This window comes from Canis lupus, chromosome 22, assembly GCF_048164855.1.
Source record: "Canis lupus baileyi chromosome 22, mCanLup2.hap1, whole genome shotgun sequence".
NCBI classification, from domain to species: Eukaryota; Metazoa; Chordata; class Mammalia; order Carnivora; family Canidae; genus Canis; species Canis lupus.
Genome location: NC_132859.1, coordinates 26,707,083 through 26,735,061, shown reverse-complemented (window position 1 = coordinate 26,735,061; position 27,979 = coordinate 26,707,083). Strand labels below are relative to the sequence as shown.

Genomic DNA, 27,979 nt, shown 5'->3' with positions numbered 1-27,979 from the left:
ATTTAAAGAAACTTGTTTTTTTTTTAAGAAATATTTAAAGTAATGAATTAGAAGGGACTACTCTGTAATTTATCTAAAAACATTCAGAGAGCAAATAACATCCTCCTAGACAAAGCATCAGGCTAATAACACTGAAAAAAATACTGTTCTCTACTGGATAAATGGATTCCCCAGAGTATGCTTTCTTAATTAAATGTGAAAGCAATTAAAATCAAGATTTTTGTGAAGCTGTAAAAGATCAAAACAAACTAATTTTAAATAGAAAGTAGATACAAAGGTACTGCAATGGTAAGAATGAAGTCCTGTATAATCTCTGAACAGATGGGGGCTGCCCGAGTGTCCATCACTGTGCACATGAACAGCCCTACTGCCTGGAACAGAATCGGGCAACATTTTCTTTACTGTTTCTTCTCTCGTTTCATTCCCTACCATTCCACTGTCAATTTAATTACTGTGACTGAAGCGTATTCCATATTACAGAAAATCACAGCAAAATCAAGGAAAAAACCTTTTTCTTAAAAAAAGTTGTTGGCTCTTTTAAACAAATTTTAGGTGTACAATACATTTCTGTTGACTACTGGCATGAAGCTGGGCAGCAGGGCTCTGGGGCTTAGTCATCAAACTTAATGGGAACTATGCCTGTTGATTAATAACTCCATTCTCCCTTCCTCTGGCCCCTGGGAACTACCATTCCAGTCTCAGATTTTATAAATTGGACTCTTTTAGATACTCCACATAAGTGTAATCATGTAGTACTTATCTTTCCATGTCTGGCTTATTTCACTTTGAAAATCGTCCTCAATGTCCAGTGAAAAAAAATTTTAAAGGGAACCTTCATTTTATGCAACATTTCCAATGTCTTCTCTCTAAAGAAGAATGTTGACTCCCTAGTCTCTATATTTTAGTACAGATCTCACCAAAAAATTAGAAATTTTAAGTCTGAAATCAGAAACTAATAAAGATAGGTAGAGAGCTGAATTATTACTTTCATTAATACTAAAAGGAAAAAAAATACTAAAAGGATGGTAAAAGTCACTTTCATTTAAAAAGATGAATTAGATCAGTGATATTGATGGGAGGGGAAGGTTTATTACATTGAAATGCCAGTGCAGATGTATCCTTAAGAGCACTGTGTGCTCTTAAGAGTATCCAGTTATTCACTAGAATGTCTTAAGCTCAGGTTACATAATCCTTATTTTCTCCCACCAGCTTGCTTTTAATTGCATTAGAGAACAAGCTCAAGTTTGATATTTTATTGTGAACAGTGACTACATTCAAGTTCATTTATATAAATTTTAAGTAAAATGTTTTGTTTTCTGAAGTAATAGTATAAAAGCTATGTTCAGATACTTACAACCAGATTTCTTTGAGTGGAATCTGATCTAACTATTGAAATACTCTTCCTTAGTTTAAGCTCATCAAATCTGTCTTTTAACCTACACCAAAGTATGAAAAATGAACTATGGGGATCCCTGGGTGGCACAGCGGTTTGGCGCCTGCCTTTGGCCCAGGGCGCGATCCTGGAGACCCGGGATCGAATCCCACATCGGGCTCCCGGTGCATGGAGCCTGCTTCTCCCTCTGCCTGTGTCTCTGCCTCTCTCTCTCTCTCTCTCTCTCTGTGACTATCATAAAATAAAAAAATAAAATAAAATAAAGAAAAATGAACTATGTTCCATCTTCATGAGGAACAAGAATCAAAAACATGTTACCTCTTACTTGGGAGAACCCCACATAAACAACTTTAGATTATTATTACTGAAGGTATCTGGGCTTTATCTGTCTGTTGATCACTCATCTACATACCACATATAGCTAATTTCCCTGACCTGGATTGCAGAAAAAACATGGGACAAAGAGATTCCTCAAGCTCTAAACCAAGTTACACCACTAATTTGATGAGCCACAGGGGTTCCATTTTATCAACAGCAAAATGAAGGCACTCATCACACGGTCTCCAGGCTCTCTTTCATTCTCGGCCTCTAAAGTGTAATGCCTGAGTCCAAGCCTGGCTCCGTACCGCTCAGAGATATGCGCGAACTACCATGACCCTAACGTGAATGTCCCAGAATATGTGCTTCCACATTTCTGAGTATGTTTCACTCCATGAACTCAGCTTTGAACAGCCTCCTTCTGATCACCTCTAGCTATTGAAATGTGACTCAGTCTTAAAGGTCTAGCTCAAAGGCCAGTATTTCCCTGGAGTCCTCCTTATCCTTAACCTGAAACTGACTATTCTTGCCCAATAAACATCCAAACAGTTTGTTTCCATATTTGAAGATACCTATTACATATCATCTTATATCTACAGATACACTTTATCTCATTTACTAAACTATAAACACCTCAAGGGGAAAGAAGGCTTATTTGTCTGAAAACACATGGCCATTCCCACTCTCTGTACCAGCACAGTCTGTGTTTTCAACAACCCTCACCACCAATCTGCCTAGTTTAAGAATGTGTCGGTATTTCTCTTCTTCCTCTACTCCTGAATGGCTTTGACACCTGCATGGGTTTTTTGTTTTGTTTTGTTTTGTTTTGTTTTGTTTACCTGCATGGCTTTGACCCAGGGTTAAACCTCACCACTTCCACGACCCCAAGGAGGGACCACACATAGGGTAAAACCACAGTTTGGGCAGTTTAGAAGTTCTATTTGCTGGAGGTAATCATAGGAGCCATTAGGACAATCTAGGGGCCACGGAGTGGGTGGCCATACAACTAATTACCTAAACAGGGACATTCTAGGAGTTAAAGGGAGAACTATTAATAATTATTCTGGGGCTACAGGTAGATCAGCAGGAAGACCAGAATGTGTGGCCACCCTAGACATGGGCATTCTCTTCTAGCCTCCAGAATGGTTGACAAGTTGTTCACATTTCCATGATCAATTCCTTCTTTTCATTCTCCATTTTCACAAAGAAATTGGCATACTGATGTACTGGCTTATTAATAAGAGTTTAGACACTGAACAGTAATCACAATCATGATAGCATAAATACATATCTGCACACTCTTAGGAGAGACCATGCCACAGCCCTGTCCTCCCCACAGGACAAGCTTCAGCAGTATAGACCGGCAATGACACAGGAGTTCTGGAGGGGATTTCTCACACTACTCTTACTTCTCATTTAGAGCCTTCATGCAATAAATGGGAAGTCAACAAAATGAAATAAGATCTTATTTCCAAGGTTAATTTTGGGTAAAGCTCAATATAACATTATAAAAATAAAGAGCTATATTTAAAGTTACAGACTGTCCAAGATCCTAGCATACTTCCCATCAATTCCTTTAGCTGGCTTTAATAAACTCATCATCACAAAGTAACAAACCATTAAGTCACTAAAAAAGGGGGACTATAAAATATAAGAGTTATTGCTGTACCATGATAACAGTTTTTAAAATTCAAATTATAATAATCTGAATTCAATTTTAAATATTTTATGGCTTAGTTTTTCCGATGGAGTTAAAACACAACAAATCAATACAGCGAGGGGTATTACGCAGCATAGCTATCTATCTCAATTAAACATTATGTAAGAGTAATTCCACATTAAGTAATTTCTTAAAGAGTAATTTAAAAAATGTGAACAAGCTAAAACATCCTGTCTTATCACTTCTGTAACAACACAACTATAAAGCTATGTGCAAACAAGAGTTGTGTAATAAGAGTTATCATTTAGCAGCCCAGAAAGAGGAAGGGGCAGGGAACCAGGGAGCACTGAGTGATTCCTATGAACACTGTGATGGGTGCTGGGAGATTGACGGCATCTAGAAGCCTCTTTACCACGAACCCTGAGAACTTCCTGCTCGAGGTCAGCACCCAGCCCTTGGACTAGGTCCTGGGGCCTGACCCCTGTCTAGTCCACCCTATTATCACCCACGTGGGGTGCTGCTCCCCCACTTTCAGGAAATTTCTGTTAAAAAGGTTACCATGAAGAAATGTCACTGTGGGACTGGCATGGAAACCAGAGAAACACCAAGGGTCTAAGTCATGTTAGATTCTGGTGAACAAAACAGGTCTACAAAATGTCTAATGATTTTATTTGTGGCTTAAGCTTAAGAAGCATTTATACACATCAGCTACCTCTTCTGTTTTATGAGAAGGTGGGAACTAACCAGGTGGCCTCAGCCTCAGGCGTGAAAGAGCTCTTCAAACTTTTCCATTTTACCTCTTTTCCCATCTTTCCACTTCTCACTGCAAAGGAGCAGAGCGTAAGCTTCCTGTGTTTTGTTCCCCAGCGGCTTCCACTACCTTCTAGTCGACTGGATGACTCCTTGAAGAAAGGGGTCATTCATGCTCATTCTTGCAGCCCCTGCAGCACCCAGCACAGTGCTGTCCCCAGTATTTAGATGCATTTGCCCCTAGCCTGTCTTCTTCCTTCAGGTTGACTGCCACCCTCTGAGGTTTGCCTGCAGTGCCCACCGTCTGGGCCTTTATATCGCTCACCATGCCATGAATTTTAAGCTAGAAATAGTAGGGACTGATATGTACCTGCTAAAATGTGTGGTACTGCACAGGAATCAAGGAAAAAGACAGGTAATGAACCGACAAGCCTGAAGACTTGAGTGAATAAGATCAAGAAGTGATGAAGATCAAGTCCATCGACAGAGGAATGGATAAAGAAGATGTGCTATATGTATACAACTGAATACTACTCAGCCACCAAAAAAAAAAAAAAAAAAAATGAAATTTTGCATTTGCAATGACGTGGATGGCACTAGAGGATATTAAGCTAAGTGAAGAAGTCAATCAGAGAAAGACAATTATCATATGATCTCACTCATATGTGGAATTTAAGAAACAAAACAGAGGATCACAGGTGAAGGTAAAAAAATAGAAAATAAGACAAAACCAGAGAGGGAAACAAACCATGAGAGACTCCTAATCATAGGAAACACAGAAGGTTGTTGAAGGGGACGGAGGTGGGGGAAGGGGGGGTAACCAGGTGACGGGCATTAAGAAGGGCATGTGATGTGATAAGCACTGGTGTTATAGAAGACTGATGAATCACTGAACTCTACCTCCGAAACTAATAATACATTATATATTAATTAATTGAATTTAAATAAAAAATTTTTAATGTTAAAAATCTAATCAATGGGGTTTGGAGAACGTTTGCACTGATGAACATGTACCAGGAAGGTGGCACACCCCAAGTCCACAGGGTCAGAAGATCCTGTGCTTGGAATCCTTCCAGACATCATCCTATGTACCTCTCATCTGGCTGTTCATTTGTATCCTTTACAACATCCTTTTATAATAAATTAGTAATAGTAAAAATTAAAAAAAAATTAAAAAAGAACAAAAGGCATTTATTTAGAACTTTCCTTTTTGGAAACAGTACCCTCTGGTCAAGTCAATTTGTGAAACAGGGCATACTCTGTCATCCTCTTAGGACCTCAGTGTGTCGGCAAAGAAAAGGCCTTAAGATGTCCTGCAGTAAAGACATATGATTAATTCCGTTCAAACAGTATTCCCCTAAATTATTTTACCAGAGAGCCCTTTCTCCCATGTGACATTTACTCATATCCTAAGAAACCAAGGTTCCTCTGAACGCTGTGGGAAATGCTGGCCTAATCTGTTTTTTCGTTCCTTTGAATTGTATAAAACCTCTGAATTAAAGCTTTCAGATCAACTTATAGAAGAGTAAAAAATATTTGTCAAGGCTTATGATGCCGATCCCATTCTGTCTGTAACCACAGACGCTACATCAGGCGCAGCCCAGTGTTTGGTGGTGGTACAGTCTGGCCCATCTGGGAGAGGAATGACCACCCCCCACCAAACCTCACAGGCTGGAGAGCAACTGCCAGCACTCATGGGTGCTGACAGCCTCAACTACATTGTGGGCTCTGAACAGTGCTGCTTACCCACTAATTCTCCCTTAAAGCTATGATAAGTCAAAAAGTTACAATAAGAGCAAGATATCATTAATGAAAATGCAAGATACATGTAAGCACAAAAATGTAATATTCTCGGTATCCCGAGGATAGCTCATTAAACGTTAAGTTGATTACAAATTATAGGTATCTCAGAGCAGCTGCTGCAAGGAAGGAAAGCATCACACATTATAATCATGTGATGGAAGCAATTGCCTTTAATGGTGTTTAAAATTTATTTTAGAAAAAATTAAATTTCTCACTTTTAGTAGTCTGAAAAATGCATACAAAATAAAAATGAGCAAATCTATGGTTGGTTGAAGAGAAAGATAAAAAAAAATTCTTTGCCATATACATGTAGAAGATAGCATATGCTTTAGAAATCAGTTCAGATAATATTCTTGGAAAGCTAACTGCTATTTAATCCAACCGAGGCAAGTGTCTCTGAATCCTGCTTTCTAAAACAACAACAATAAAATACCGAAGCTCTTTCGAATACAGCAAGGTCAGAGGAATAATTGTTCCAACATAGGTAAATGAAGCATGAAGTAGGAGAGCACACCCTAGCAAGAGCGCCTAAGTATGTCTGGTGTATTATCTTAAGATATCTTCCTCACCCAGGCTCCATAAAAGTACAAAGAACAACTCACCATGTCGTAAGTTGTTACAATCTTCTTTAGAACCTCAGGCACAATTCCCTGCAACTCCATCGTGGGATATTGCTCACTCAGATTCAGGACCACCAGGGGCGTGTTATCAGGTCCCAGAAAGCGGGGAGACACCGCCAACATGCACTGCATGAGATTGGCCACAGAGGAGAGGCCACACAGTTCCTTGAATGACACCACTGCATTCTGTTAGTGGAAAGAAAGGGGGCACTTTGTAATTAACCAGAGGTTTTAATTTCTTATGGATATTCTACTTGATATGCTTGATTATACTTGAACCGCCGGATACAACCGTTATTAGCACTGTCACAACAGAATTAAGTAATGGCTATTTTCCAAAGTAAATACAGTTACAGACGTTTTCAATACCAGTTTATCAAAAGTATAGAAAATGCAAGTAAGTAAAATTCATCTGAAGGGTAAAGCCTCTTTTCAGATCAAAGTTCACAGTGGTGCTAAGGCTGATGTACAATCAGGAGCAAACGAAAAGAATGGCTTCTGCATGCAAAAAAGTAAAGGAAAAAAATCGAATCGGGTTGCAAATAAATCTCTCACCTGTTTATACTGGTTCCAAATCTAAAGGATCTTTTTTTGGGGGGGGGGCTTAAACAACAAATGTATTGTCTCAGTTATGGAGACTAGAAGTCTGAGATCAAGGTTTTGACATGGTTTGTTCCTCTGAGGGCATGAAAGAGAGACTGCTCTCTTTCTTAGCTTTGGAAGTCTTGCGAAGGCAGACATCTACCAGCCAAGGAATGCCAAAGACTGCCGGTAAACCACCAGAAAAACTAAAGGAATTTTGAGGACACCCCAGTTTACCTGAGAGAACTGCCCAGCACAAGACCTTCCCCTATTGGCATGTCCACTGACTGCAACGTTCCTCCCCCCACCCTTTTCTAATCACCAGAGCTATGCCATTAAAATATCTGATAAAGAAAACCCCTTGACACTGTCAAATGCCCTGGGTTGCATTCTTGAAGCACCTCCCAAGTGCAAAAGGCATACCTAGTGCACATCACCTCACTAAAGCCCCTCAACCAGCTCCGCTGTGGGTGAGGAAATGGAGTCTCGGCTCTAATCTCTCTGTTATTTCTCTAAGGTCACGCAGCTGGTGAGTGAAGGAGTCGAGATTTTACCTCAAATCTGTGGATGCTGAGGGCTATGCTTTTAATCACTGTGCTGTAACAACTGGTAAATTCTAACCAAAATGTGAGTTATCCCAGGTGCACTTCCAAGTCTTGTGCTTTCTGCCTGCAGACACTCCAGTCTTAGAAATGAGCAGCACTTTGGTTTTATATTTAAACAGATTCTTTTTATTACTATCTCTTTAAACATGGACATCAAACTCAAGATCGCTTGGATGTCAACTGCTCGTGACAACAAACCATGACCGTGATATCCACAGAGGGGTCTCCCCATCACTCCATCACACCTCCCTGTTTTATTTTCTTCACAGCCCTTGCTTGTGTCTGCAACTGTCCTATCTGCTCATTCACCTGCTCACAGTCTGTTTCTCCTCCCACCACCCACTCCCAACTAAAGGCACGCTGTTCACGGCTGCACCCTCGCGGCCCCGACTGCCTGCGCGTGACAGGGGCTTGTTCAACCCAGCCCCCCGACTGCTCTGTCGGGCTCAGCGCTGGCACACAGCGCTGGAGACACGCTGCTCCGGAGCATCCTCACGGGAACGCTGTGACACACGCACAACAGCAGCCCGGGGGCACACGGCGGCCTGCCTTGCTCGGAGCTGAGGGTTTACCAAACCGTTCTCACCCTCAGAAACAGGGAAAAACCCCTCAGATTTCTGTTATGCTTTTACTTGAAGAGAAAGAGGAGAATAAAATTTCTCCACTGTGATAAGGTCTTTTAATGAATGGAGTATCTGTAAAAATCTGTACAGGGTTGAAATTTGTGGAATAGGAGTCAGATTTTACTCGCTGATGGCATTCTTCTCATAACAGTTATTTTTATATATATAATCAGCTAACATATTTAAAATTTTATTTAATACAACTAAATAAATTTAATAATATATATGTATTTTAGTAAACAAATATATATATTTTAATAGATTTTACAGTGCCTGCCAAGCAGCTACCACAGACATGGCAGGCACTCTCACACACTGGGATGAGTCAGGGCCAGTAGCTCTCTGTGAGGCAGGCCCTAGCATACTGCTAGACATGTGGACGATCCTTAATGACATACATTAATTCCTAATGGATTGTTTTTAGCCATCATAGAGTTTAGAGGTAATTATTATCTTAGACTTCTAATAAATACTGACACCACATGTCTTTTACTTGAACACTTGAATAGCTGTCCTCTAAAATCAAGAGGCGGTTCAAAACAAACACATCAGCTCCTTTAAGTGCTTGCTAGTTTCCTAGAGCTGCAGCTCCAGAAGACAGAATTGGAACGTGAGTCTTTTATTTTGGTAGGTTATCAAAGTGTGCTCCAGCCAAAGAGCATTGGGGAAAACTAGAGATTCCCATGCACACTCTTAGAAAAAAAAAAAAAAAAATGGGGATCTGTGAATCAGACAAGAACTAGGATGTGGTTATGGGAGACCGAACAAAACTGCTCTACTCTAATACGTTATCGGTATGTTCAATACCAACTGCAGTTCTGGAAAATCAAATGACAAAGAAAAAATGAGACTAGTGATAAATGCTCTAGTAACAAACTGGAACTTACACATTATTGAAAATCAGAAATGCTACTGTAAAAGCCAAAGCCCTCTGGAGTATTCATAGGCCGTGCACATGCATTGTGAAGAGAAGCCTTTGAGCAAACACGTAGACACAAGAATGTACCTGCATGTTCTCTCTCAGATCGGTGGCATCCCGGATAGGGGGCTGGGCATTCTTGAACACCTCATCCACGGTTTTAATCCACAGTGTTCTTAAAGATGCATATTCCCTGGATTTCTTCCCTTTCCTCACAGAAAGGCCCCTTTTATGAGGTTTCCCTCCTCCTCTTCGGTTAGTGATAGCCACGTGGACAAACAGAGAAGCGTGCGCGAGGACCTCTCCGGTCAGGGACTGCAGGGGGACGTGGCGGTAGCCCGTCTGTAAACATTCAAAGGGAATTGTGTACTGGCCGATAAACTCATCCCCAATGTAGTCATCATCTAGCACGACAAAGCGCACCATGGCCAGTTCAGGTAGGTTGATTTGAAATTCGAAGCTTTCATCAAAAATGGGAGCATCTCCGTTCTGGTGCACGGTTTTTGTCCTTTGTTCCGCACAGTCAGCAGGGATTCCGTGAATCTCAACGTAGACGTAAGGATCCACCACATCCCCTTTGGCACCGGATCCTTTGGGTTTGGGAAAGTTCTGCCCGCTGATGATTTTAATGTGAAGAAGCTGAGGTGAGACTCCCGGGACGGAGTCCTTCGTATTGGCGCTGAAGAAAGAAACCTCCTCCCTCATGATGGCTGGCCGAAGGACGTAGCCGCAGTTTCCGTTCTGCCGGAACCAGCCGATATTCAGGTCCATCATCAGGCCTGGCGTCTGAAAGTTCATGGCGACGATCTGACAACCACACTTCCAAAAATCTTGAGGGTTCATGTTACTGGAGTCGATTCTCATTGGGCTGGGGAAGACCCTCGCGAGAAAACGCTTGTTGTAATTGACAAAGTCCCCTGGATTTTCATTGGCGTATTTGCTGGCGAGCACTTCGTTAAACGAACAGACTTCCCAGTACTTCTGAACCTGAAAGGAGACCTGGAACTCTTTGAACTGAACTGACTTACAGATGCTCACCAGCTCAGACAGCTCTTTACACAGCTGAAATCGTTTCACAGGCACGTTGTTGGGCTGCTCCACGTTCTCTTTTCCCATCCTCTGAGACATTTCTGCCCCTTCGTCTTCGTCAGTAACATCCCCTTCTACGCCAGAGCAGTTTGAGGACAGCTTCTTTGCTTTAATTAGTATCCTCCCCTTCAGGACATCTGGGGATGGTAGATAAGATTCCTCCACATTGGGCAATGTGGTATAGAGCTTGTCTCCTAAAATTTTCTTCATGTGTTGAACCATTACCTTCTGCTGTTTAATAGAACAGTGGTTTTCTAAACACAAGATAAGAGGATACTCTGAAGCAAAGAATGCATACTTGTTAATAATATCAATGACACTGCGGAAGACTATCTGAGAGGTCATGGTGTGGCCTGTGTAAATTACAGGTTCATTATCGGGCCCATCCCATACATCTAATTCAACACTCCGGCAACCCATTTTAAGAGCTCGGATGTATCCTGTGATGTCCGAGGGGCCTCGGAACTGATCCTCTATTAAGTATGTATTATGAGATGAGTTTATAAAGTAATGAGACAAAGGTTGCTTCATATCTTGACAGACCTTCTTATGTTCCGGATCAAATATGTAACAGTCAGGGGACATAAGGTACTTAGTAAACCCATCTATGGAAAGCCAGCCCTTTTCCTGCCCTTCTTTGGATGGCTCGTATTTGTTAATAATTTCAAGGCTTATTTCCTCATTTATATGTGCCACACCCTGCTCTGCCTCAAGAAACATCATAAGGTCCTTGGTATCAAGAAATTCTTTATTGCTTGAAAACTGAACTAAAAGGAAATAAATTTCAGGTCTGGTACAAAGCTCATGGAAAACCTCAACAAATTCTTCCTTTGTGACTTCAGTACCAGCTTTGTCCTTGGATTTGTGCAATTCTTTGAACTTAAGCTCGATTTTGCTAGTTTTTAAACCAGGATTGAGGTCTCTGATACACTGCACAGCATTACACAGCGTTATATGTCCAAGGTTATCTACATCAATTTCACTAAACATTTGTGAAACCCAAGAAGTCCTCATGTTGTCTTGGCTACTTTCTAACATATCAAGTGTATGTTTTCCATAAGAAATTAGGTACCGCAGTCCTGTAACCCAGATGTTCGCAACATCTGCAGAGTTGGCAACCAAATCAAGTGACTCATAATTCTCTCCGTATATGACCGAAAACGCACAATCTTCAGATATCTGGTCAGAGATGCCATTGCTGCGGAATATGTCTGTATTTTTTCCTGTTCTCACTTCCTTAATGGATTTAATATCAATCTTGGCTTTCTCAGAATCCTTCTTAGATGGTTCCCACCTCAGGCTCTGCATGTCAGCATCCAATAAAAAATACCTATGGTAAATCCTAGAGTTGGAGCGAACCTTTTTGAGTTCTGAACCCTCAACCATTGAATTGATGCAATCGCTTGCACTGCTGATTTTCTTCTCCGTCGGCATGCTACTGAACGAGACTGTCTTCTTCCGTTCTCTCTTCTGTTTTGTACCATCCTGGGAGGAAAAAAAAAGAGTATAAGAATAACATAAACATGGGTTTCCATGTTCAAGACTAGGAATTAAAGTTTAAATTTCTTTTAAAAAACACCATACTGTTAGGATTTCCTGTTGAATATTCTATGACAAATGGTACTCAATCCCTTATAGAGCTTAGAAGTGGCCCTGGAGTTTGCAGCCTAATATAAACAGGTAAAAAAAAAAAAAAAAAAAAAAAATCATTGAATAAGTGTAATCCATGGGTATCAAGAAACAGAATTTCTTTTCTTTTTTTTTTTTTTTTTAAGAAACACAATTTCAATAACACACAATAAAATCCTTTACAGAGAACCAGCTACTTAAATTGCAGGGCTCAGGTAAAAATGAAAATGCAGGGCTCCTTGTTCAAAAATTGTTAAGAATTTTAGAGGCACCAGGGTGACTCAGTCAGTCAAGTGTCCAACTCTGGATTTAGCTCAGGTCATGCTCTAAAGGGCCATAAGAGTGAGCCCCGCATTGGGCTCTGCACTGAGTGTATGGAGGCTGCCTAAGATTCTCTCTCCTTCTCCCTCTGCTCCTCCCCACTCTTTCTCTCAAAAAAAAAAAAATTGTTAAGAATTTTAAGGTGACAGAAGAGCATTAAGTGAAGTGCAGGGCCCTTCTGAGTGTGGGGCCTACACAGTCGTACAGGTCATATCCCTATGAAGCAGGCTCGGTGTGAATACATCTCCCACACTAGTGTTCCTCAAAGGGCTGTTACCACACCACTTGCCTCAAAACCACCTGATTTACCTGATGAAAATGCAGATTCCTAGGCATGTGGGATCAGATCTGGAGGGGGCAGTGCTCGGGAATTCACATTACAGGCAACACTCTAAGTGATGGGGATGCCCCTGAAATCTGAAAACCGCTTCCTGACCACTTGGACTCACTAAGATGTCTGGGCTATTTCTGGAAACAACATATGCCCAAAGACCAGAAACAGCTGAGTACCGACCACTAAACTGTGCGTTAAATGAATAGACACTGAGATACCAGCAGAAATTCCTGGCTCTTTAGAGCCTCAGATTAGTCGTGGTTCTCAGGACTTTAGTCAGATATGGTTTGACGGCTGCCGTTGCACTGAGTCTGGGTGGGGGGATAGCTGAGAGTGCCTCAAAAGTCCTAGAGCTGGATTTTTTAAAGCCTACCACCATGCACCAAGCTAGTGTTCAGAACAGTGTCACCTAAGTACCTCCAGTATTATCAGTTTATTAACACTATCAAGGGAAAAACTTCAGATGGCATCTATTTCTAAAGAAGTCTACATCACCAATGACACATCCCTCAACTTCCCCCACACAGTGTAACAGAAGCCCAACTCGAGATGCTGATGCCACAGCTCTGTGTGTATTTAAGTTCCTTCTCTGTGCAGACACCTTTATTATTCTTTTTTTTAAGTGCTCAAATGACCTCAAAGCAATTTTCACTGAAAGTGTGATGTTGCCTTTCAGGAAGTATATGACATTTCTGATAAATCTTCAGTAAGTCATTATATATATAGGGAGTAGACATGGAGGTTGAGATTCTATAACTTTTGTGGCAATAAAGAAAAGAACATGAAGAATATTATAAAAGGCAATTCTAACTCTCCTGCTCTGGAGAGAGAATCTATTTTGAAAAAAATCTCTACATTTTAGAAAGTGATTATGCTATTCTCTGCATCTGAAATTTAAAACCACTCTTAGTTTTTGGCTACCTATACTTCCAAAAGCAATTTGCAGGAGGTAATTAAACTAAAACTTTAAATCATATGGGCATCATTTCCCTCAAAGTTTCAAAATGAACTATAGAGGTTTTTGTGATCTAAATGCCAAGATAAAACATAAAAGCCAAAAGGCAGAGTATTTCTTTGCAACTGAATCCTCAGAACAATAAAGTGCAAAAGACATAAAAACTGTGGCAATTGTATCCATAAGATGAATTGCATCATAGCTCTTCCAAATCCCTAAAGCATAGATTGTGTTCTATCTATTTAAGTGAGTTGGCATGAAATTAAATTTGTAATCAGCCATGCATAAGGGCCTGAAACAAATGTATAAATTTCCTATTTTTCAGAATGAAGGTTGTCTTTACCTTTAAAAACACATATGTGCCTGTAGTAAAGACAACATACTAATTAAGTAAGGGAATTTTATAATCTTTATAAATTGTATCTCTAAGGTGCCACTAGTAAAAAGATGTCACAAAGATAAATGGAGGTGCTTATCCATTAAAAATATATATAGCATTTCCTCAACACTGTAATCTTTTATTCTGTCAGTCTTAACATGTTGATTAATACCCATCTACTACCTTCTAATTTATTACAATTGATACATTTCAGATTCATAGGTCTCTTTGTTACTAAGAAGAAAAAGCCTGTTATTAATTGCAAATCATATTAATAACATACTTAAGTGCTCACACACCCTCATCTGTGGGAGAGGCAGGGGCTTAAACACCACACTTGAGGCTTTAAAAACATTGCCTTGCTTTTCACAAGCCAGTCAGGTTTTGTTTTTTTGTTTTTTTGTTTTTGCCAGTCAGGTTTTGATGGGTAAGTTGCATCCATTGCAGACACACATGATGGTCACCCAAACACAGGCTGGTATAATGCCAACAGGGACTTCCCATACTGGAGACTTTCCTGTCTCTTCTTCCCCCTCTGTCTGTGGCCCCCCATTCTGTCCTTTTTGGAGCACACCACGGTCTCCTTCCTCCCCAACAGATGAAGCCACTGGCAAACACCAACAGAGGCATGTGCTTGCTTAGAGACCACACAGGAGAACAGATGTGTGAGCTTGTCCTTAACCATTTGATGGACCAGAATCACTGGCTGGAAGCTACAGGAGGGTCCCCCATCGCCCAGAGGAAGGGAAGACAGGGACAGAAGCCCTTGTGTGGGAGGGAAGGACAACTGAGGTTCAATAGCATGAGTTTCAGGGTCCCAACTTGCCTGACTCCCAGAATCTTTATCCCACACCTACTCATTTCTACTTGGCTTTCACTTTTCAGGCCAGCAGCTGACTCTTGAATGATGCGAGGGTTAGGAATACCATCCCCCACACAGTTGAAAATCCACGTATAACTTCTGATTCTCAAAAAACGTAACCACTGATGGCCTACTTCTGATCACACAGAGTTGGTTAACACATATTTGGCATGTTATGTGTATTACATACTGTATTCTTACAATAAAGTAATCTAGAGAAAATGTTATTAAGAATATTGTCAGGAACAGAAAACACATTTACAGGACTTCACTGTGTTTATTGAAAAATAAACTCCACGTGTAAGTGGACCCACATAGTTCAAATCCACATTGTTCAAGGGTCAGCTGTACTTGCGTGAGCTAAGCAGCTGCTCAGCAGCAGAGTCAGAATCTATTTTCTGTGTTATCTAATGTGAGTTAGTTTAAATTTAAGTGAAAAGTGCTACACATATGGTCTTTTTATCTAAAGAAAACAAAATGTATATAACGTATAAGAACTAATCATCTAAAACCAGAGGAAAAGACGTAAGTTTCTGCTGACATGAAGGTGCCTCAAAATATTTTCTCAAACAGTATAAATGCTGTTTCGGAGCTGGTTCTTACATTTTAAGCACTCACCATCTAAAGCTTCTGAGTGGTAAAAACAAGATAATGTAAACTTGGTCCATTGGTGCATTTCTGCTACCCTATCAGCATTTATTAACACCAAGAGGAGGAATGTAACACAAATGTTCAGTCTGGAGGAAAATTAGCTTTCAAAACCCCACCTTCTCCGTATCAACCCTGAAATGCTGAATTTTAGGTAAATGTAGGGATTCCAGCATGGAGACTGGGACACGGCACAACAGAAGAAGCGGATATACTATGAAAACAAAGTAGCCCTTTGTCCTTCTGGTTTGTTTTGAGTCAAATCATTTGATTTATAAATAACACTAAAAAAAGACCTGAGATCTTTATGTTGATTGAAGGGGGCCTAGGAATAAACTGGGTTAAAGAAATTTCTATCCTTAACAAAAGAAAACAAAACACTCCAGAAGCAACTTGAGGCCTCTTCAAGGAGCACAGCAAGGCTAGGTCATTCTTAAGCTCAGTAACAATAACTCTGAATTGAAGGAATAAGTCCTGCTGGGCACATCAGAGTTACCTTGCAAAGTTTTTCATTCATTGTTAAAACTTTGATGTGCTCTCCAAGATGAGCAAAAAGGAAAAAAATAAAGGATCTGGAGCAAAGTGGGTCACTTTGAAGGTCATTTTGTACAATCAGATGAACTGAAAAGAATAAAATAACTTGAAGAAAAGCTAGGTATGGCCAAATGTTGCTTCCCACTCACGTGGAAGTCCCCTTACTACAAATAAGAGAGCTACTTGACCCACAGTCTCCTCTCCTCACGGGTTCCCTCTTCCGTGCTGCCCTCTATTGTATTCCAAGAGCTCACCCTGGTCCAACTTTGGCAAAGAGTCTACAAGGGCACAGATCAGTTGATGGCTTGGGAACCTATAGGTCACTTGAGTGTCACCCACTTGAGCAAGTACAGTTAAGAGGATAGCTTAGAACGTGGAAAGCCAAGAGATATCGTCATTCCTACCATAACAAGAAAGAGCAAAACTGTCTAAAAAATCATAACTTTTTTTCTATTCATCAGAGAACTGTGGTCACAAAGCAACCAAGGGAATGGAATTCCAAAGAGTGACAAGCCCTTCCAAGGACAGACAAGACACAGAAACTGTTTCATGTTTGACAGAACATGGGAGGGAGAGGCCACCAGGGAGGCACATGACAAGTCAGCTAAAATTTTAAGGAATTCATAAAGGCCAAGTGTGGGCTAGTTTATCAGTTTACAGTAACTGGGAGCCCCAGATACAGGCAGAGTTGGCACTCATTTGGAGGTCTTCTTCATGGGTGCTCCTGAGAAATACTGGGGGCAGAGCAGGAGAGTGAGCCCCTCTGTAGGGCACAGGCATATGGGACAGATCGAAACTCTGCCTATTTCCCCGACTACCCTCCTACATTGAAGCAAAAGCCTTGAGCCACTGAGGGAAGGGCAGCAAGCCCGCTTTTTCCTAGGACCACTGGGGAAAGGGTAGAAGCGAACTCCATCGATCTCTATAGCCAGGTAAAGATCTGCTGCTCCAAGGGGTAGAATAACCTCTTGGACTTAGGATCCTGCACCAATAAAAACAGAATTCTACTGCTACCAGGAGAGAGCAGAAAACTGTCTCCTGCCCAAACTCAGCACAGATACTGGCAGAGCGTGGCAGATCTCTGGAGAGCAGGGCAGGAATGCTGGCAAGGTCTCATCCCTGATGCACAGGAGCATATGGCTGCCTGATAGTGAAACTAGACCAGGAGGACCAAGAATGCCCCTTGACCCCCAAAGAAGCCTAGCACCAAGAATAAGCAGTGTACCATGGAGGAGGGGCAAGAACATGGAGAGAGACCCCTTTCTCACACAGGCATTCACAGACGAAAGCTGAGGGCAGAGCAGAAACAGTGAGTAAACCCTCTGGGATGCCAACCGCCACCTAACACAAGGTTATGGTGGCCCACTGGTGGAATAACTTAAAAGCCAGTGGAATGCTGAAGGTAACAATGGTAATTCAAAACACAAAACCAGCTCAATTATTGACTAGACTGGCTCAACTTCCCCTACACTGATGGCCCAGAAGATGAAGAGGCATGTTCATTTCTAAGCATAAGTATTATTTACTTCAGTCTTTATTAAACATGATACCTAGCATTCAATCCAATTTACAGGACACACACGCATGCACACGCACGCGTGCGCACACACACACACATACACACCCTAGACATGTCACAGTCAAATTGCTGAGAAAACAATACAAAAAGAAAAAATTTTAAGTATATACAGAGGAGCACAAGAATTAAACTCAGGGCACCTGAGTGGCTCAGTCAGTTAAATGCCTAACTCTTGGTTTCAGCTCAGGTCATGATTATGGGTTGTGGGATCCAAACCCCACATCTGGCTCCTGGAGTCTGCTTGAAAAATTCTCTCTCTCTCAAAAGAAATAAATAATTTTTTTTTTTTTTTATTGCAACTCAGGTGGATTACAGGTGATCCACTTACATCTAACCACAGGACATCTTGCAAATGTACTAAATTCTTTTTTAAAGTTATTCCCTTTTAAAGGCCTATAGTCCCTAAATTTTCCTATGCTTCCACAAAGGTGTCCCTAACCTAGATATAAGTCTCTAAAGGCTCACACGTGGGTTTCAGATGCCTTAAAAGACTGTGATTGGATTCTGAGAGTGGTATGAAAACCCATCCCTCTTCCTCTAAGAGGTTTAGAATTCTGGCCCTCATTAACATAAATCTCAGAAGGCAAAGAAAAAGATTATCATTTCCTAAAAGAGAATGTCAACCTTAAATGTTAAAGGCAAAGGATACGTGTTCTTCAGGGTTGTCAAGGAAATTTTAAGACTATCCAAAAGAGAAATGACAAATTGACAGAGAGGCAAGCAAAAGGTAACAACATAATTTCCTTTTGGGGATATAAGTAAGTAACAGAATTTCACTAATAACAACAGCTAAATCAATCAGTCACAGAAAGAGTTCTTATTTACAGCTGTGAAATGTTTTCTTAATTCTAAGGTAGAACAAAATAATCCAATAGTTTATAAACTTTCTAGTTTAGGAATGACCCACAGAAATACTGTAAGCCACAGGAGGCGAGCTACCATTGCATATTCTCTATACCTCAGTCTTCCCACTTGTAAAGCAGAGATTTAAAAAAATACCTGTGCCCCCCAATACGTGTTATTTACTTCATGGGGTTGTTATAATAATAATAATAAATGAGTTCACAGCTGGAAAGTGCTCTAAATGCTGCCTACAGTTTTGGACATCCTACTTTGAGATGCTGTTCAATAAATACATTTCAGATTGAAATTCTTTCTTCACAAAAGCAAAATAAAAGGGAACACTATCATAAATGTGCAATTGCAATATTCTAATCACTTAGCATTTGTTGAAAGTCCCATTCCAGAAGAGAGAGAATGAACACATTTCCTCTCTGAGGCTACTAGTTAATGCTGCTGTAGGACTTTTGAGCACAACCAAGTGGATGTGATACCCAAGATATATTGAGGAAACTGTCAAAAGTAGCCAGATGCCCTCTTCAGGGGGTTGCACCCCCACAGTTCATAGGGCACAAATAAACCATTTCTCAAAGTCTTTTGTTAATTTTATTTATTTATTTTTCTTTTGTTAATTTTAAATCCCATCATAGTTAGAATTATAATTAAACTCACATGAATATTCATATGTAAAAAGAAAAATTTGTAGCAATGATCCCCATGTTTTTGTCTAAAAAATAATCAAATAACTTCACTCAAAGCACTTTCTGCTCAGAATTATTTAGATGATTCCTTTTACTTCATATGCCTATGTTATTTCCTACAGTGTTCAAAATAGCTACTTGCAAAGAAAATACATTTCTAATTCCTGTAAAATGAAGTTTCCAAAGTCAGGTTAAAGTTTCCAACTCATCTGATGTAATGGGTTGCATCTGCCTTGAAAAAAAAAAAAAAATTGGGTCTTCAATTATGAAATCAGAGGACCATGGTGGAATACAATACACTCATGACAACACTCTTTGTGGAATATTTTCACTACCACTGAAATATTTATTCAAAGTAAATTTACAAAACCATAATGTACATCTGTGTCCAATGTAAACTGCAGTAAAATTCATCGCTTTTCTACAGTAATGAAAAACTTAATGGTGAACACTGAGCTCCTATAAACTATACAAGTGCTACTTTACATTCCAGTGAAAATATTGATGCTAATGAATTTTAATTTATGATCTATAATAATGGTACTTAAGTGGCCCACTTTGGTGTGAAAATTATCAGTATTTCTCAACTGTGTATATGGTAATTCCTTATTCAGCACATTATAAAGCCTGCTGACTTCCTATACTACAGAGCTATTTCAAGATGTGGTTACATAACTTTAATTGTTAATAACTGTTTGGTAAATCATATTGAATTTTAAAAGCCATGCAAGTTGAATCACATAATATGTAATCTTAGCTGCAAATATAATCAATTCTAATAGTTACTTCTCAATCACAATTTTTCTACCTAAATTGTGCTGGTTCTTCACTATTTCGGGATAGCATAAGAGGAAGAATTTATTTTCCTCACTTTTCACCCTTAAATCTGTCATTGCTTCACACTGAGGGGAAATGATGGCTACCTAAGGGTAGTCAGGAGTCAGAAGGAGAACTTCAGGGGCACCTGGCTGGTTCAGTTGGTAGAGCATGCAACTCTTGACCTCAAGGTTGTGAGTTCAAAGCCTCATGTTGGATGTAGAGATTTCTTAAAAACAAGATCTTAAAAAAATAAGAAGAAGAAAGACTCACAGAGACCTGTAAGCAGGCAGAGCTGCTGTGTTGGGCCACACCTACCACAGAGAAGGATGAGGCCCAAGTTCTTTCAATCAGAAATTTTAGTATTTCCACAAATATTTTAAAATTGAATTCTAAAAGGAAAATTGCTTCACAGACAATTTACTCTGCAATCATCTTGTTTATTATTTTCTATCTCATCTTATAGGAAAAACAAACTTCTTCCTGGGGCCTTTTTTAATCCAATGGTTTATTTGCATATGAAATTAGTGTGTGTGTGTGTGAACTATTAGATCAGAAAAAAAAGAGAAAATAATGAATCATATAAAAGGGAAAGTTCACTTCCTATAAAATATTATTTCAAGTTCCAAGTCATTCACAAGGCTGTGCTAGTCTGGCATTCAATGCTGTCTCTTCTCCAAACTCGTATGAAATTCAAAGTCTCTACCCTATAATTTAACACTTAATTATAGTCTTATTCAGTTCTCTAATTGTTTTATGTGGGTTAGCCTTATCTCTCAAGCAGAAAGTAAATTTTTTTGAGGGAATGGGCTATGTCTTACATTCTATAGCCTCTGGATAGACCAATGCTGGCACTCAGAGCAGTAGCCCCTTTTGATGAACTGGTAATCTATTTGATGATAAAGGGGTCAATTCAACAAAAGGATGTAACATTTGTAAGTATTTATGCACCTGACATAGGGGCACCTAAATATATAAAGCAAATATTAGCAGACCTGAATGGAGAAATAGACAGCAATACAATAATAGTAGGGGCCTTTATTTAATACCCCACTTTCATCAATAGATCATCCAGACAGAAAATCAATAAGGAGACACTGCCTTAAATGACATGTTAGACTAGAGAAATTTAGCAGATATATATACAGAACATTCCATCCAAAGCCAAAGGACACACATTCTTCCCAAACGCAGATGGAACATTCTCCAGGACAGATGATATGTTAGGTCACAAAATAAGTCTTAATAAATTTAAGACTGAAATCACATCAAGCATCTTTTCTGACTGCCATGGTATGAAACTAGAAATCAATCACATGAAGAAACTTGGAAATTCACAACTACATGAAGATAAAATAAAATGCGGCTGAACCAGCAGTGGAGTCAAAGAAGAAATGAAAAAAAAAAAATACCTTGAGACAAATGAAAATGGAAAACAACACAGCAAAACTTAGGGACGCAGTGAGAGAAGTTTAAGAGGGAAGTCACAAGCAATAAATGCCTACATTAAGAAACAAGAAAAATCTCAAATAACCTAAGTTTACACTTCATAGAACAGGAAAAAGAACAAATTAAGACAAAAGCTAGTCGAAGGAAGGAAATCACAAAGACCAGAGTGGAAATAAATGAAATAGAGACTAATAAGATGATGGGAAAGATCAATGAAACCAGGCGTTGTTTTTTTGGAAAGATAAACAAAACAGACAAAACTGTAGTTACATTTACCATGAAAAAGAGAGAGAGGACTTAAATACACAAAGTCAGAAATGGAAGAGGAGACATTACAACTGATAACCATAGAAATACAAAGGAGGAGTTATGTTAATTCTTCTTCAACCGTTTGGTAGCGTTCACCAGTGGAACCATCTGTTTTGGGGCTTTTCCGCGCTGGGAGGTTTTCACAACTTTAAAGCACTTACTTTCTTAACAAAGTGTTTTTTGTACACTGGTCACATACTCTTATTACTGAGCATGCCTCTAAGATGTGTTTGTTTGTTTATTAAATACATGTGCTAGCTATGAACAGATTGTGTCTGCTAGGAAATCTTCACAAAATTAAACTGAAGTTCTAATATTTTCTTCCAGGCTTAGTCAACTTGGCAACTGCTGTTCTATATCATGAGCCCCAAGCTTAGTGTTTTGGCGTGGCAGGCTATGGAGACCCCTCCTTCCCCTGCTTTGCAGCCTTCAGCCATTAAAACCCCACAGGCCTTCTCCATGGATCCTCAGTCTCTACTTCACAGGGCTGGTCCTAGCTGAGGTGGGTGCCTCATGACTTCTCTTTCTTCTTGCTCTTCATCCAGACAGCCTCTGGATGGGTCCCTCAAACAACCTAACTCCTGGTGACTCTGCCCTCTACCACTTGTTCCACTCTGCTTTCTAGGAAGAAGGAATGACAAGTGCAAGACCCAAGTCAACTTGAGTATTCTGGTGCACAAAGGAGACCAACATGGTTGACATATAGTTAGCTGGGTAAGACTGGAAGGAGATGAAACCACAGAGAGGCAGAGGCTAGATACTACAGAATCTTATGGGAAGGTGCTGAATTTAATTCTCCGGGTGACTCCTTGAAGGAGAGTACCATGGTCTGATGTGCCCTTCTAGAACGGGGCCAGGTGGAGAGCGGATGAGGATGGGGTAAGGGCCAAGGCAGGGAGACAGCAGAGAGATAGCTCCAGGTGGGACCACGGTAGCTGGAGCCACGGCAGTGACAACAGGTAGGGAGAGATGGGGATGGCTGCATGACAATGTCAGTGACAGGGCAGAGGACATGAGCTGACGGACTGGAGGCAACACAGGAGAGAGCTGCCAAGTTCCTGACTTGATGAGTTGGTACATGATGGTGATGTCTAATGAGATGGGAAGACTGAGGGCTGAAGGGAGCTGAGGAACACAGCCAGTGAGCGTGGTTAACTCTATGAAGAAGGGAGGGAGGGAGGAGGAGTGTTGAGTCAGACTGAAGAATGTTCAGCAATGTTCTCTCCTGAAGGGGTTCACCCCTGTAAAGAAGGGAAATTAATGATGCAGGAGAAAGGGAACATATCTCAGAAGGAACAGAGTCCTTTGGGAAAGCAAGAGATGAGGTCATCATAAGCTTCCACCACAGGGTGGCCTTTGAGCTGGGTCCTGGTGGAAGATGAAAAGGAAGGGAAGGCTAACCAGAGGGAACCGCAAATGCAAAACATGACTTAGGAAAGAGCCTACAAGGTTTGAAGCCACTCCTGGGGCCTGGGCGCCAGTGAAGGGGAAGCAGGCCAGAGGAGGCTGGATGTGAGCCAGCACCTCCTGGGGAAGGTCTCCGAGTCTTGGGAGTGAGTGCTCCTGTGTCACAGACAGAAAAAATACAAATATGTACAAAACTGATAATCATGCGCATTTTTCCTATGTGTGCAAATACAACTCACCACCTGTTCCAAAAGGTCAAGAAATGAAAAAAGCCTCATTTGTTTTACAACTTTAAGAATCACCAGCCATTTATGTAGGTATTTGTTTCCCTTTGGCCTTAACAGTCTAATAAAACTGAGCTAAAGGATACATAGTGTTTAAACGTTATATAGTTTATCAACCCCCTGAATGAATGAACTCATCGAGTACTGTTTGAAACAGACAGGAACCTGCAAACTTCTAAAATAACTTTTAAACAGCTACAATTATCTCAAAATGAACAGTGCAACTGTTACAGTCCTATTTTTTTTAATTATTGAAAATTCTTAAAACTAAAATCCATTCCAAACTCACTGCTTTTCTCCTTAGATATATCCTATGCGAATAAAAGATTTTCTCACACAAACCTCAGCTTAGGTGGCACAGATACATCTTCACAATCTTTGTATCTACTTGACTTACAACAACAACATACATAGTTTATATCATGCCCATATATTTTTTTTTATTAAAAGCCACATTTGGGTTAAGAAATCAATAAAAAAGCCAATGCCTACATGGCAGGGATCCATAAGACTTGCATGCTGAGCCTAGAGCATTTGCAAAACAGAGCAGTGCCAATTTGAATCACAGAAGGTCCGGTTCTGCCATTTTCCTTAATCATCCCTATACCCTTTTAAAGATTTTTTTTTTAATTTTTATTTATTTATGATAGTCACAGAGAGAGAGAGAGAGAGGCGCAGAGACACAGGCAGAGGGAGAAGCAGGCTCCATGCACCGGGAGCTCGATGTGGGATTCGATCCCAGGTCTCCAGGATCGCGCCCTGAGCCAAAGGCAGGCGCCAAACCGCTGCGCCACCCAGGGATCCCCCTATACCCTTTTAAAACCACAAGTCCCTTCCAGATTAATTAGCTCATCAAACTAAAATGAAAAGCAGTTTTAAAAACCAGTAAAATCTCATCATTAATGCATCTTAGATGGCCTATGCGGCCAGTGACCAAAGCAATTAAACCGCCTCAGTGAAATCCTGTGTCACCATTCCCAGCCCTCGTTGCTGTGAGATTTGGCAACTCAGAAAAAACAAGTCCCCAGTGCACAAGTGATTCCGTGAGGCTAGTAAAACATTCATTCTACAGCTTCCTGAACCTGGCTCATGTTTTAAATAATACAACCCAGAACACACTGTGCATAGGGGTCTCTACTCCATTTTGTACAGAACAAAAATCAAGAAGCTCAGGCAATCCTCCAAAAGTACATCCCATAAACTTTAAGTTTTGAGAGTTGGAACTAGAAAGGCTTTTCATTAATATGGTTCAGTATATGGGTGCGAAAATGAAATACAGGTATTTCTAAGGCATGCTCAGGTTTTCTACAAAGGTATAGCAGTTGACCCTTGAACAATACAGGTTTGAACTGCATAGATCCACTTACACGCAGATTTTTTTTTACAGCACAATCCTGTATTTCTCTTATGATTTTCTTAATAACAAATTTTCTCTAACTTACTTTATTATAAGAATGCAGTATATAATACACATAACAAACAAAATATGTGTTAATTGACTGTGTTACTGGTAAGGTCAAAAGTAGGCTATTAGTGAAGTTTTTGGGGAATCAAGAGTTATAGCTGGATTTTTTACTGTTTGAGGAGGTGAGGAAGAGAGGTAGTCAGTGGCCCTACCCCAATGTTGTTCAAGGGTCAAATGTATAATGAAAAAAGCAATAGATTTATGCTATCTGAAGAGAGACTGTATAAAGTAAACCTAAATACCACATTTAACTATGTTGTATTTTACTTCATTAAAGTTATCCGGGAGTAAAAAACAGGGACTAATTCTGAGTCTACTTGCAACCCAATCACTGAAAGCCCTTACTAAGCAGGAGGCCGCTCTTATTCCAGGAATCAGGCTGCTATACTCACTACCACTTCTGAGCAGTGCTGTAATTTCTGAGTGTGTCGAAGCTGACCCTTCAGTCCATTATGCAACTCCACACTGACTCGCTAAGTAAGCCCAACCTTCTCGCAGGGAAGACTTTCAGGGAGAGAGTACTGGGGAATGAAGCGGTGCCCAATGGAAGCCTCTCAACAAGAGGGTAAAGACTTGGGTCCCCAGCACCCACAGACCACCAGCAACTGGTGGATTCTATTTCTCTAAGGTGGAATGACATCTAAACTGGGACACTTCTGGAAAGAAAAGTGGGAATTGTTAATAAATATGCCACAAAACAGGGGCAGTCCAGGGTAAATCGAAATATATAGTCACCCTACTTGAAAATGACCTTATTAATAATGTGTTAAATCCTTCCTAAGTGCCAGGCGCTCCAGATTCAGGTTTAGCCAAAGTCGAATCTCAGCTACCGAGATGATCCCATGCTGACTGGCAGGCATGCAGGCTAGCAGTTTGGTCTGTCTGGACACTTCCAGCATGTAGGCCTCACCTTGTCCGGTGTGAGAGCCCATCCTACCCAGGCCAGGAACTCATTTCCAGGTGTTTGTGAGGTGTAGCTTAGTCTTACCACCTTGACCAGTGGACAGATAGCCATGTGTACCTTTGGGCACAGTGTCTAGTCCTTATAGCTGCTTCTCCCTTATTTCCTGAGCTTGCTATGGTTTTCCCTACCCTCTGTCCCTTTGTATACCCATCTCCAGCCGGCCTGGCTAGAAATGAGTCCCTGCCCAGTTCCCAGCTGGCACTCCCCTTTCATCTGCATGGACCTTGCTGGGAGCCCAATGAGACCACCTGCTCAGCTTAAACACCAAGTTCTGGGCTCCCAGGACTCCCATACAGCCCTGTAGGCACTGACAGGGGCTTACCACACAACCTCAGATGTTGCCATTCCGATTCCGCAGAAGTTCTCAACTCCTCACTCTCCCACAGTCTGGCCTTCTTGCAAATCACACGGCATTGCCTGTGCAGCCCACAAAAGGAGAAGTGATCCATAAGACTTGCATTCTTATGGATGGATGTTATGATATTCTAGCCTGGGCAAGCATTGTGAAGAGTAGGTAAAGGGAGGGAGCCCTTCAGAAAGGGGATATAGTTGCTAGAAGGGGACACTGGAGTTGGGGTGTGAGTTCTTGAGCTGGAGCAGAGAAGTGAGGTGTGAAGCAAGGTAAAGAAATGGCTGATCAGAACAGATCATTTGCTTCAACGTGGATGGAACTGGAGGGTATTATGCTGAGTGAAATAAGTCAATCGGAGAAGGACAATCATCATATGGTTTTCCTCGCGCATGGAATATAAGAAATAGTGAAAGGGATTGTAAGGGAACGGAGGGGAACTGAATGGGAAAAATTAGGGAGACAAACCATGAGAGACACCTAGTTCTGGGAAACAAACAAAGGGTTACAGAATGGGAGGTGGGTGTGGGATGGGGTAACTGGGTGACTGGCACTGAGGAGGGCACTTGATGGGCTGAGCACTGGGTGTTATACTATATGTTGGCAAACTGAATTTAAATTAAGAAAAGAAAAAGAATAAATCAGCTCTTCTGGAGATCTGATCACAGCTCCCTCCCCTCCAAACACACATGTGTTATGCAGCTCTCATTTTAAATCAAAACATGAGTGTTATTACACACATATAACATCCTCACCATCATATGTGTCACCATTGACAAAGTAGGACTCTATCCCAGCCACCTCATAATTCAACTCTCCAAGTTCAGAAATCCTTCATAAGGTTGCTCAGTTGAGTCTGTGGCTCATGGCGTTTAAGAAATGCATGTAAAAATTCGATCAGCAAAAAGTTTATCCTTTAATCTGATTTGATGCATCTCCCCTCTTCCCCCAAGCCAAATATGATGCAAAATTCACTTGGGTTTACTGGAAATTATAATGGCAATACAGAAATCACATCTTATCCTCTGAAAAGAGGAATTTTAGCTGAACCAAATTTATTCCAATTATAAATTTGTTTTTCAAGTAATTTAGTTGTGTGTCTAAAAGCATTACTGTAGAGCAGTTTTTAATTTAATAAGACTAAAACTTGAGACTGAGGGCTTTTCAGAATAAGATGGGTCTAGAAAAATGGTGAAATCAACTCTCTACATGGCCTGTATCAGCTCCCTCTGAGCAGACCTACGTCACAGTCATAGCCCATTAGCCCTAGACAAAATGGGAAGTGTCCTTCATGTAGTTAATACAATGAAGAGAATCAAGGGTAGAGAGTGACTGGAATAATCCGTGGCTGTCTGCAGTGCTCAGAGAGACCATCAGGATTTCATGCTCACATGTCACATACCTACACTTTTTAGGTCACATGGTAACTACTGTCCACCCTAATTGCACCTGTTCCCTCAGGCAGGGGAGGTGGGCCAACCTCTGTTGAGCTACTGTCATGCACAGGTACTTTATGAACATTATCTCTTTGAATCCTCAACTTTAAGGCAGGCCCTGTCACCCCCATTTCAGGGTTTAAGTGATTTGCCAGGCAGATGGCTTCCTTCTCCAACCCTGTTCTACTCTGCACAGCCAGAGAGCCAGCCCTCAGGGCAGATTTCTTTGGATCCCAAGTCAGCCGGATGACCGCTGGGTTACTTCCATGAGCTGTGGCAGAGAACCAGACCCTGGGCAGGAGGAAGAGCAAGGCTGGGTGGGTTTCCATCTTCCTTTCTCTGCAGGGGAGGAGCTA

General features: G+C 40.8%; 1 protein-coding gene across 1 annotated transcript in view; it reads right to left on the bottom strand.

Moving 5' to 3' along the window:
* PLCL2 (phospholipase C like 2) overlaps positions 1-27,979 on the bottom strand; it is a 186,215-nt gene that overhangs the window by 59,382 nt on the left and 98,854 nt on the right. Inside the window, exons 2-3 of the mRNA XM_072792878.1 lie at positions 9,361-11,847; positions 6,527-6,730 (exon numbers count right to left, since the gene is read on the bottom strand). Of these exons, the coding sequence (XP_072648979.1) occupies positions 6,527-6,730; positions 9,361-11,847 (2,691 nt within the window). The remainder of the gene's footprint in view (positions 1-6,526; positions 6,731-9,360; positions 11,848-27,979) is intronic.